Source organism: Schistocerca piceifrons, chromosome 4 (genome assembly GCF_021461385.2).
Source record: "Schistocerca piceifrons isolate TAMUIC-IGC-003096 chromosome 4, iqSchPice1.1, whole genome shotgun sequence".
NCBI classification, from domain to species: domain Eukaryota; kingdom Metazoa; phylum Arthropoda; class Insecta; order Orthoptera; family Acrididae; genus Schistocerca; species Schistocerca piceifrons.
The window spans coordinates 422657592-422670323 of NC_060141.1; the positions used below are offsets into that span (position 1 = coordinate 422657592).

Genomic DNA, 12732 nt, shown 5'->3' on the forward strand with positions numbered 1-12732 from the left:
AGTTTCTTGATTTGGTGGTAGTATATAATATTGAAATTTACAGCAAAAAGATAACAATATAACAAAGAAAAAGCAAATTTTACTTCAAGACTGCATGTGATTGAGCACAAAAGGGGAGAATCATTTCTTAAATACAACATCTGAATCTGCGCTGCAGACTAACTGAGATAAAAATGTGGCTTGATCAGTGGAAAGCCATCCTAATTCTGCTACACCAACACTTTGACATTTTATTCTGCAGTCACACTGAGAACAAATGATGAAGTAACTTGGATGCTGACATTAAAATGGCATTCAATTCATACACAAGCAACTATTTCTACTTTGAGTCCAAACTTGGAAGAACGTTACTAAACTTTGCAATCAAGACAACAGAGAGAAGAAGTTTGAGAAGAAAAAGTTAATAATGACATTTCAAATGTCAAGATCATTCACATGAATAAAAGCATCCTAACAGTGTCTACAGAAATATCATTCACTCTTACAAAGATAGGCATACTGAATTAGGGGAATACAATGATGTCTTGCATTTTTTATTGCATATTCCACCCTCAAGTCAGACAAATGGTATCATTACCAGTTCTGACTTTCTAACAAGTCACTGAAACATAATAAAATACAACAGAACTGAAGTACAAAATCAAACTTCTGTACACAACTAAACACACTTGGATATATCACAGTAACTCATCAAAGTACAACGGATCAGGCCAAGAAAGCTGTTCAAAATGTAAATATATCTGCACACACATTGTTGTAATGAAAGTCAGAATTAAGTATGTAAGAGTGAGTATACACTTGGTAACATTTAAATCACGAATATGACCTACCCTGGTGTGCAACTTCTGTGATTAGAGGAGGTGAACCTGCCCCAGATCAAATCGGCCTCATGGATTAATGGCAAGAGCAGGCGAGACTGCCAGCCTGGATGTGTCTTATGTGGTTTTCCACAGCCACCTAGGTGCAAACTAGGCTGGCAGCCATATCCTGCCGCATATGCCCATTATGTGAACATTTAGAAAATGTTTTCTAAAATTTTCATCACAATGAAAATGTGGTTTACACTAGATGCAGACAAATAGGGTACACAGATTCTGTCTTGGGGGAGTAGTGGAGTCAGGAATGGTATCTGGCCCCAACTGACACTGACACTGTTTCAACACCCACATGACAATGCTGACTCTGTAGACGAAACAGAAGGGAGGCGGAGGAGGAGGAGGAGAAAAGATTTAAGTCACAACTTCAAGACTCAAAATGAAACTGACTGTTCTCAAAAAAAAAACCAGCAAAAAATTATGTAACTATTGGCATACATGAACTGTGCACTACATCATACATTTGCATGACCTGAGGCCTAAATGAATAAATAATAATAAAAACACTCATTCTCTTCCTAAAAGAAGCTTCTCTTCCCAACTGTTGCTGCTTCAGAAGGTGACCTGAATAATAATAATAATAATAATAATAAAAACAGTCATTCTCTTCCTAAAAGAAGCTTCTCTTTGCAACTGTTGTTGCTTCAGAAGGTGACCTAGACTAAATGCGCAATTTCTGTATTAGGCGCTGGCAGGAGAACACACATATAAAAAATAGTTTCATGTATGCAAGCTTTCGGAGCCAGTGGCTCCTTCTTCTGGCAGAAAGGTTGAAGGGGAGGGAAGAGGGGTGAAGGAATAGGGTTGAAGAGGTTTAGAAAAAGGAGTACAGTTTGGAAAAGTCACCCAGAACCCCAGGTCAGGGGACATCCCAGATGGAATGAGAAGGAAAGACGGATTGATTGTCTTCCCAATTAAATTTTTTTATCAATACAATTACACTGTCTTGTCAAAAATTGATTATTTTTGTTATTATAATTTATGTATTAGGCAATATTATGGAATCCTGATGCTATATTAAATTTTGAAAATAGTTTGGCGAATCTTGAGGATGCCACATCAAGAAAAAAGACCTAAGACACAGTTCTCGCAGTTGTGCTTCTATCGCATTACCTTTATGTTGCCTCTATTGTATAGCATTTACAGAAGTGAAAAAATTGGGTTAACTGGGGACATGGAGTCTTTTATAAACCCCCACAAGAAATAATCACATACACTCGGGTCTAGTGAAGTTGGAGGCCAGTAATGTAAGGCCGAATCCTTTGGTCCAGAGTGAACGAGCCATCATTCAGCAACAATTTGATTTAAAAATTCCCACACTCTCAGATGCCAGTGTGGTGGGGCTCTATCCTACTGATAAATGGAGTCATTTGAATCAGTCTCCAACTGAGGGAAAAGAAGGTTCTCAAGCATATCGAGATATGTGCTTCCTGTAACAGTGTTCTCGGCAAAGAAAAATGGACCACACACCTTTTCCTATGGAACTTCACAAAATGCATTAAATTTTGGAGAGTTCCTCTCATGTTGTATAACTTCATGTGGGAGTTCTGTAAACCATATTCTCACATTATGATGGTTCACTTTTCCATTTGAACGGAATGTTGCCTCGTCAGTAAACACTAAGTGTGGAAGAAAACTGTCATTTTCCATGTTGCCAAGAACAAAATTTGAGAACACACATTGTTGGTTGTTTCTTCAAGTGTCAGGCACTAGGGGATGGCCCGGTGATTTGCCTTTTTAAAAAAAGTTTCTCGGAATTGTTCATGATATTGTCTAATGCTCTGTGCTGTAGGAGAATCCACACCATACCTAGTATGAAAGTCATGCTGAACAATTATTACTGGTCCACACCGCACAAAATGTAGAACACAAAACGCATTCTGTTGTCCCAACACCATTCTTACTAGAACTGAAGTGGGCGCATACTGCATCTACCTCACGGGAACCATGTAAAACTCGAGAGTACGCTCTTTCCAACAGTACATTGTTCATGCACATATATCGAATAACATAATAGTTATGATTTTTTAAAAAGTGGATGATTCTTTTTGATACACCCTGTATATTACTTTGTAGATGATTGAAGTAATAACTGAAAACATTGTGTGTAATAAAAGAAGCTACTGCTAATCCAGTGATTGTAACATTAAGATCTCAGTCACTACAGCCACTAATGAACTGACAGTGGGGCAATAACAATTCAATCAGAAGACATCCTGGTCATCACTCACTGTCCTGTTGGGTAAATTGTTCCGCTTCAGTATTCTATGAAGTTCACTTAAAGCAACAACCCATTTAGTTTTTTCACTCTCTGTATCTGCCAGCATCAGTGTATGATTTTTCAACCCTGGAGGCTCCATAAGTGATGTAGTTATCTGAAACATCAAGAAATCCAGTCATATGTTTAGTTTTCCTGCCAAAGGCAAATCAACAGATACTAATGAAATATAATTTGTTCTGCACTAAGTTAAGAGAAGAAAAATATCTTTAATCAAAATAAAAATGTGTGTATTTTATAATCACAATTTATGAATAATAATTGAAATAATATTAAGAGAGTTATTTGAAATAGGTGTGTCGGACTCACAATATTTACACCAATGATCCATTATTTTGAGTGCTGCTCTTCTATTAAAAAAAAAAAAAATTAAAATAAAAAAAATGGTGGGAATGTAACTCACCCTGAAAATGCAAGGAATGTCTTTCTTCGTTGCATGAATGACATCCGAATCTCTGACTGAACTCACAGAAAATTCCTCATCCCTCATATCTAAAACCTGAGAAACATAAACTGAGGGAAGAGCATTTCTGTCAGGTGATATGTCATAGAGGAACAATTTGAAATCACAAACCACAACAAACTGACGAATCCAGCCCTTTTTCACTCCTCCCGTTTTGGGAACTTTAACATAACCTTCATAGGCTGTTCCTATACCTCTCGTAGGATCAATGCCAAGAGGTCTTTTTGCTGAAAATAAAAAAGAGAGAGAGAAAACAATTACTAACAAACGAAAGACTCACATAAGCAAATCCTTATGTAACTAGACCAATGAAATACTTACTCTGGTCTGAAGGAACTGGACAGATAGCTGGAACCTTTTCACAACATCCAATGTGGCATGCAAAGCCACAAACTTCACACACTACACCCTGCCTGGTGAGACCAACCATCAATGATGTGCAATGACTGCACTTTGTAGGCGAAGAAAATGTTCTAACAAGAAACTGATGTGATTTTGGTTTGGGTGGTAACTGATGAGCAAGAAGTCCTGGCTTTGTATGAAGGTCGAGTCCTAAAGATGAATTTGGATCCTGTAAATACAAAAAACAAGTTTGCAGTGTCTCAAACCTGAAGGTCGAGTCCTAAAGATGAATTTGGATCCTGTAAATACAAACAACAAGTTTGCAGTGTCTCAAAACAAACAAATAAACACACACACACACACACACACACACACACACACACACACACACACCACACTGACGTACGTATCAGATGGATAAAGTAGTTTTAGTTAGGAGACATGACATCATGAACATAATGCACAACAAACTAGCTTTTGCTTAAAATGCAGTGTAAGTCACCCAGTGTTTCATGATGAGAGTGTTTAGTGACTTCTAACAAACTTTAAGCAAAATTTCAAACTTCTCCGAAACTTTTTCTCACTTACCTGCTTAAAGCAGATATTTAATATGGCGACTGATTTTTAATCAAACATTTGAAGCTGTTTTGTACATGGGTGGTTGATTCTTTAAAGAATCAGCGGGTTGCTGACAATATGCTGACAAGTGGCTTAGGTAGATTTTAATAACATCGTGAGAGAAAGCAACAGAACACCTGCATCTCCTCCATCTCCTTAGACCAACTGGTAAACACCATTATGTGCACATTCAGATAAAATATGAAATATCTTTTTAAAACATATGGCAAGGTGCTTATCTTGCTGTTATGAGTGGTCTTCCACTGTAGTCTGGGCACGATAACCATCAATGCAGGATACTTACTTCAACCTGTTTAGAGTCAGAAATGTCAACTGGATTAGGTTTGTCATGATACGCTTTCATTCAAATGTTGGCTTTATTGTTCAGTGGTTGACACGAAATATTCAGTGTATAGTTTGTGCACTCACAGTGCTAACAAGACGCTGCTTGGCAAAGATTCCATTTTGTATACAAGTCATGCAATGAGATGGTGCTGCTGGATAGTATGAGCTGGCTTTCTAGCCTCTGAGTAAGGGCTACATACAGGAGTGGTTTGGTAAGCCCATGTGGTCAGTGGTGGGTAGGGTACAAGATCATCAAATATCTGTAGTCATCTAGCTGATACCTATACCGACACACACCTGCAACTACCAGGAAACAATGTGAGCACAGGAAATGATCAATTTATGCACAAGTACTGGAATAATTTTAAGAAAGCTGAGTGGAAAAGGTTAAAAAACTTTTGGATAAGGCAGTCAGTGCAATCTTTCCATTTCCTCAGTTAATGTCACATCTGTCTATGTAATAGAGATGTGCTCCATCCTCCTGATAGCAAAAGGATGTAGTACCTGTTACATTCAAAGAAAAACACAACAACGTTTAAGGGAAGCAAAAGTGATTTCTGTCTTGAAACCAGGCAAAGATGCTGAAGATCCTACAACCTATTGAATAGTCTCTCTTCTTTGCAATTTTGAATGTTAGTTTAACTGTATTGCGTTACTATATTAATAGTATACGCGTGTATTAGTGTTCCACATAACTTAAGTGACTCTTGTGATCTTTAGTTAACAGAATATTACTGCCTAGATACATTTTGTAAATTACCATGAGTGAGAAGTGTTTGAGCTGCCGTAGGAAAGTCAGTTCTGGGGTTCTGTGCAGCTGTTGTGGCAGATGGTTAGATTGGGGTGAATGTAGTGGCTTGGGAATCAGGGAGGTAAATGTGTCCCTTCCATGGCATTGCAGATTATGTTCAAGGGATAGGAAAACAGCAGAACAGTAAGGGAAGATTAGAGCTCCTCAGGCTGAACTGGATAGTGCTAGGGACGAACTGATGAGGTTAAGGGGGGAGAACGGTGAAGACAGGTAGGAAGTGGTAGCAAGGAACAGGGGCCACAGAAAAAGAGAATAATATCTGACAGTTTCATCATTGGCACAAACAAAAGATTTGCCTTGCTACATCAGCCAACTAAGGAAGAGGCTCAATTAGATGTGAGTGTAGTCAGCACTCGACAAACTAGGAAACCAAATGTAGCACAAAAAGGAGAAAGTAGGAGAAAAGTTCTGTTGTTAGGTAGTAGCCATGGAAGAGAGATGGGCCAGATCTTGCAGGAAAAATTAGGTCACAAGTATTTTCAAGCCCAGTGCAAGTCTTAGCCAAGTGATACAGGATGTTGGATCATTGCGCAAGGGTTTTACAAAGCAGGATCATGTTGTGGTAGTGGGTGGAGCGGGAAACAGTATTGATAGGGATCAGGGCTACAATACTGAGTGTGACCTGGTAAAAATAGCATGTGCAACGAGCCATACAAATTTTGGCTTGGTTCTTGCTTTCATGCGGCATGATCGACCCCAACTGAACAGCTCTGTCAGGAGAGTCACTATGGAGCTAGATCAGCTGCTTCGGGCAGCTACTTTGTCAGGCATAGGTTTGGCTCCTGTTGATGGTATCGGTAGGTGGGACTTCAAAACACATGGCCTGCATCTCAGTAGGAAAGAGAAGAGTAAACTGGCTGTTTTTTTTTTTTTTTTTTTTTTTTTTTTTTTTTTTTTTTTTTTTTTTTTTTTTTTTTTTTTGATGGGGTTTAAGGGCGCTCAACTCCTGAGGTCCCAGTCACTGTTGTTAGAGCACATGGAATCTAGTAAAACTCAAGGGGATGGGGGGGACACCAGAAGGACCTGACAAAGATGCAGATAAAATAAGTAAAAAGGTTAGACGTCTTTGGACAAACCAGTTAAAGTTATAAAACGCAGAATACGAGCAGCTGCTCGAGCGTCATCAGCTAAAACATCTGGTAAAGTAGATGGCAGGGACAGGACAACACGAAATTGACTAAAACGGGGACATGACAATAAAACATGGCGCACTGTTAATGCCTGACCACAAGGGCACTGCGGGGCTGGGCCACCGGAGAGCAGGTAGCGGTGGCTAAACCGGCAATGCTCAATCTGCAACCTGGTCAGAAGGACCTCCTCTCGCTGAGATGGTCGGGAGGAGGTTGTCCAAGCAGTTGGGAGCGGTTTTACTGCCCAGAGCTTGTTTCCTTGGAGGGACGACCAAGCATCCCACCACAACGACACAAGCCTCTTACATACATCCCCACGAACGTCAGATGACGGGACACAATGGGAGGCTGGCCGAGGCAGGAGGACTGCAGCCTTGGCTGCAGCATCCGCAGCCTCATTCCCAGGCACTCCTACATGTCCGGGAACCCACAGAAAGCTGACAGAACCACCATTACCAGCGAAAGAATGGAGGGACTGCTGTATCCGTTGAATCGAGGGATGGACCGGATAGGGAGCCCCAAGGCTCTGAAGAGCACTGAGTGAGTCAGAGCAAAGTACATACGATGCATGGCGGTGGCGGCGGGCATACTGAACGGCCTGATGGAGAGCAAAAAGCTCGGCCGTAAAGCTCGAACATTGGTCGAGGAGCCGGTATTTAAAGGTGGCGGCCCCGATGACAAAGGCACAGCTGACACCATCGTCAGTTTTGGAGCCATCGGTGTAAATAAAGGTGTGACCGGCAAGTCGAGCACGAAGTTCGACAAACCGTGAGCAATACACTGCAGCCGGAGTACCCTCCTTCGGGAGTGAGCTGAGGTCGAGATAAATATGAACCGGAGCCTGGAGCCAAGGTGGTGTCGGGCTCTCACCCTCTCTGAAGGTGGTAGGGAGGGCAAAATCCAATTGTCGAAGCAGGCGATGGAAGCGGACTCCGGGGGGCAGGAGGGCAGACACATACAACCCGTACTGCCGGGCGAGAGAATCGGCGAAGAAGGACTGGTAAGAGGGGTGGTCGGGCATAGACAACAGCCGGCAGGCATACCGACACAGCAGTACGTCGCGCTGGTAGGTCAATGGTAATTCGGCAGCTTCAGCATAAAGACTCTCGACAGGACTAGTGTAGAAGGCTCCGGTCACAAGACGTATCCCCCGATGGTGGATGGAGTTGAGCCGGCGTAAGAGGGATGGCCGAGCGGACGAGTAGACGAAGCTCCCATAATCCAGCTTCGATCGGACAATGGACCGATACAAGCGAAGCAGGACAGTGCGATCCGCTCCCCAAGATGAACCGCTAAGAACTCTGAGGACATTAAGGGAACGAGTACAACGGGCCGCCAAATAAGAGACATGTGGAGACCAACACAGTTTCCTGTCCAACGTGAGCCCTAGAAACTTAGTTGTTTCCACGAATGGGAGAACAACGGGACTGAGATGTAAGGATGGCGAAAGGAACGCTTTATATCGCCAAAAGTTGATACAAACCGTCTTCTCTTCAGAGAACTGGAAGTCATTTGCCACACTCCATAAGTAGAGGCTGTCTAGACAACGCTGAAGGCAGCGCTCCAGGAGGCATGTTCTCTGGGCACTGCAGTAGATCGCGAAGTCATCGACAAAGAGAGAGCCTGAGACATTAGGTGGAATACAATCCATAATTGGATTGATCGCGATGGCAAAAAGGGCTACGCTCAAGACGGAGCCCTGAGGCACTCCGTTCTCCTGGAGGAAGACGTCGGACAATACGGAACCCACACGTACCCTAAACTTTCGATCCGTTAAAAAGGAATCAATAAAAAGGGGCAGGCGACCGCGTAGGCCCCACCTGTGCATAGTGCGGAGGATACCTCCTCTCCAACAGGTATCATAAGCCTTCTCCAAGTCGAAGAACACGGCTACCGTTTGGCGCCTTCGCAAAAAGTTGTTCATGATGAATGTCGACAAGGTCACAAGGTGGTCAACAGCGGAGCGGCGGCGACGAAAGCCGCATTGGACATTAGTAAGTAGTCGTCGAGATTCAAGAATCCAGACTAACCGAGCATTAACCATGCGCTCCATCACCTTACAGACACAGCTTGTAAGAGAAATGGGGCGGTAACTAGAAGGAAGGTGTCTATCCTTCCCGGGTTTGGGTATAGGAACAACGACGGCGTCACACCAACGCATGGGGACCTGACCTTCGGTCCAGATGCGATTGTAGGTACGAAGAAGGAAGCTTTTGCCCGCCGGAGAAAGGTGTGCCAGCATCTGAACGTGAATGGCATCTGGCCCCGGAGCAGAGGACCGGGACAGTGCAAGCGCACGTTCGAGTTCCCGCATAGTAAAGGGGGCATTATAAGTTTCCAGATTCAGCGAGTGGAAGGAAGGTCGCCGAGCCTCTTCTGCCTCTTTCCTGGGAAGGAAGGCAGGGTGAAAATGGGCGGAGCTTGAAACCTCCGCGAAAAAGCGGCCAAAGGCATTGGAGACAGCCACAGGATCAACAAGGACCTCATTACCTGAGGTCAGGCCAGGTACCGAGGAATGGGCCTTAATGCCCGACAGCCAGCGCAGGCCACCCCAAACGATGGAAGAGGGAGTAAAACTGTTAAAGGAGCTGGTGAAAGAGGCCCAACAACCTTTTTTGCTGTCTTTGATGACTCTACGGCATTGCGCTCGGAGTGGTTTGGATTCAATACAATTCGCCAACGTAGGATGGTGGCGAAAGGTGCGTAAAGCATGTCGTCGAGCACGGATAGCGTCCCTACAAGCCTTGTTCCACCAGGGGACGGAAACGCGACGTGAAGAAGAGGTAGTACGAGGAATGGAACGTTCGGCAGCATTGATGATAACAGCCGTGGGGTATTCGACCTGACTGTCACAACTGAGAAAATCGTGGTCCGAAAAGGTCGCCAGGGAGGAGTAAAGTCCCTAGTCAGCTTTCGGTATTTTCCAGCGCGAAGGACGTGGGGATGGGGTGTTGTGCAGGGGACGAACGACACAGGGGAAGTGGTCGCTCGAATAGGTGTCAGAAAGGACATACCACTCGAACTGACGGGCAAGAGTGGTAGAACAGATTGAGAGGTCCAAGTGGGAGTAGGTATGAGTAGAGTCCGAGAGGAAAGTCGGGGCGCCGATATTGAGGCAGACAAGATTGAGATGGTTGAAAACATCCGCCAAGAGTGAGCCTCTTTGACAGGATGCAGGAGAGCCCCAAAGGGGATGATGGGCATTGAAGTCGCCAAACAATAAAAACGGCGGGGGAAGCTGAACGATCAGGTGCATCATGTCAGCCCGACTAACAGCAGATGACGGTGGAGTGTAGATGGTACAAACTGAAAAAGTAGAAGCAGAAAGAGTAATGCGGACAGCTATTGCTTGGAGTGGGGTGGTCAACGGGATGGGATGGTAATAGACATCGTCCCGAACGAGCAACATGACCCCACCATGAGCTGGGATACCGTCCACAGGGGTGAGGTCATACCGCTCCGAGGTATAGTGGGTAAAGGCAATACGGTCAGTCGGGCGCAACTTGGTTTCCTGGAGACCAACGACGAGCGGACAGTGCAGGCGGAGGAGCAGTTGTAATTCCTCCCGATTAGATCGAATACCTCTCATGTTCCAATGAAACAACGCCATCGCTAGTCAAAAAGTTGGGGGAACGAGACGGGGGAAGAGCTGGTCACCTCGACGGCCGCGGAGGGCCAGGTTGCGAGGGAACAATGCTACAACCGACGGGAGGCGGATCCGGTTCCATCGACTCGTCGCCAGCTGCGGCCGCTGTCCCTGGTTGTGTAGGAGGGGCAGCATCATTTGCCGACGAGAGGCCAGCTGAGCGCCTGGCAGCAGAGCGTCCCGGTGAAACTGAGGACGGCCGGGAGCAGCGACTCACGGATGGAGCGTCAGACGAAACGCGCCGGGGTGGAGAGGGGGATAGAGACTTCTTCTTTGAGGCCTTCTTGGAAGGCCAAGGAGGCACAAGGATGGTGGGCTGGACCCGAAGAAGGTCCTCACGCGCATGGTCCGTTTTGGAACGCCGGACCTCGGAAGCTGGGGTCCGAAACGTTTCCCCGATGGACGCCTGAGAAGCGGAGTGCTTCTCAGGTGGCGGGGGGAGAGGAGGAGGAGGATGGGTGGCCCCTGGGGCAGAGGGGGTGGGGGCCACGGGGGAGGAGGATTTGGAAGGGAGGGATTTGGGAGGCGGAGGCAGAGCCCCCTGATGGGCGGAGGAGGCGGAGGGGGGACAGGATAGGGGTGTGGATACCGCGGAAGGAGTGGACACAACTGAGGCAAACGAAGTGGTCAACGGCACGGGATGGAGGCGGTCATACTTCTTCCTGGCCTCAGAATAAGAGAGCCGATCCAAAGTTTTGAGTTCTTGTATCTTCTTCTCCTTCTGATATGCGGGGCAGTCTGAGAATCTAGGCGAGTGGAGGCCAGGGCAATTAATGCACCGAGGTGGTGGGGTGCATGTATGTTCCTCACGAAGAGGACGTCCGCAATCGCCACAAAGGGGCTCAGCCTCACACCGTGACGACATGTGCCCAAAGCGCAAACACCGAAAACAGCGCATAGGAGGCGGGACGTAAGGTCGCACGTCGCACCGGTAGCACATCACCTTTACCTTCTCCGGGAGAACATCCCCCTCGAAGGCGAGGATAAAGGCCCTGGTGTCGATGTGACGGTCTTTGGGGCCACGCTGGACTCGCCGGACGAAATGCACGCCTCGGCGCTCCCGGTTGGCCCTGAGCTCCTCATCAGATTGTAGCAGGAGGTCACGATGAAAAATAACCCCCTGCGTCCTATTTAGTGCCAGATGTGGGGCAATGGACACTGGGATGTCCCCTAGGCGGTCGCATGCCTGGAGCGTTGCCGACTGTGTGGCGGAGGTGGTCTTGATAAGAACGGACCCTGAACGCATCTTGCTGAGAGCCTCAATTTCCCCGAAGATGTCCTCAATGTGCTGAACAAAGAACATGGGCTTGGAGGTGGCGAACGTCCCCCCATCGGTTCGAGAACAGACCAAATAGCGGGGGAAGTACTTCGCCCCAAGCCGGCGGGCCTGTCCCTCCTCCCAGGGAGTGGGCAGGGGGGAAAGGGCAGGAGAACCAGAACTAGACTCGGCCGCAGAGCGACCTGATACGTGTTGACGTTTCATCTGCGAAACGTCCGCCCCGATACCACCCACTCCGACCAGGGGCTCTCCCCACGGGCGCCACCCAGCCTCAGCAAGGGCCACCTGGCAGGATGACCGTTGCCGGGAGTCCTGATGCCCCAAGGAGACGGGCATCTACTCCTTGGCCGACGTGGGGAGGGTGCAGCTCAGGTATCAGCAGTACGATCCCTGTGTTGTCAGGGGGCTACAACCTAGAGGGTACATGACGACCCCACCACAACGGGCTGGCTACCGTGCTGGATTTCTGGTGCCATGGAAAGTCCATCATGATCGCTGGTGCAGATGGGGACGCACTATGGGCGTAACTTGTACAACCCATCAGGCGTTTAGGCCCAATTTGAGGAATAGCGGGCATGGTTACAACGCCGGTACAATGCTGAGTGCCAAGGTCTTAGTGCACTTAGGACCAGTGGTACACCACGTAAGGTGTCCTTCCCCAAAAGGCTCGTACTTCTGTAGAATTTTGAAAAATGGAGATCAAACCCCAAGGGCGACCATCACATGGAAGGCCGAAACAGTTGAAACTCCTTTTAGTCGCCTCTTACGACAGGCAGGAATACCTCGGGCCTATTCTTACCCCGGACCCACAGGGGGTTAAACTGGCTGGGATGATAGCAAAATCTTTACAGGGGCGGGGAGGCACTGAAATTCATGGAAGCACTTTTTTAGACTAAGATCAGTGCCCAATCACCCTACATTGCCTGAAATTAAGCTTAATGAGAA

The 12732-nt window shown here is 46.4% G+C and overlaps 1 protein-coding gene across 1 annotated transcript in view; it reads right to left on the reverse strand.

Annotated features, from left to right (window-relative positions):
* LOC124794671 (serine/threonine-protein kinase Genghis Khan) overlaps positions 1 to 12732 on the reverse strand; it is a 367558-nt gene that overhangs the window by 89022 nt on the left and 265804 nt on the right. The window contains exons 20-23 of the mRNA XM_047258205.1: positions 3938 to 4187; positions 3728 to 3843; positions 3557 to 3652; positions 3107 to 3250 (exon numbers count right to left, since the gene is read on the reverse strand). Coding sequence (XP_047114161.1) covers positions 3107 to 3250; positions 3557 to 3652; positions 3728 to 3843; positions 3938 to 4187 — 606 coding nt within the window. The remainder of the gene's footprint in view (positions 1 to 3106; positions 3251 to 3556; positions 3653 to 3727; positions 3844 to 3937; positions 4188 to 12732) is intronic.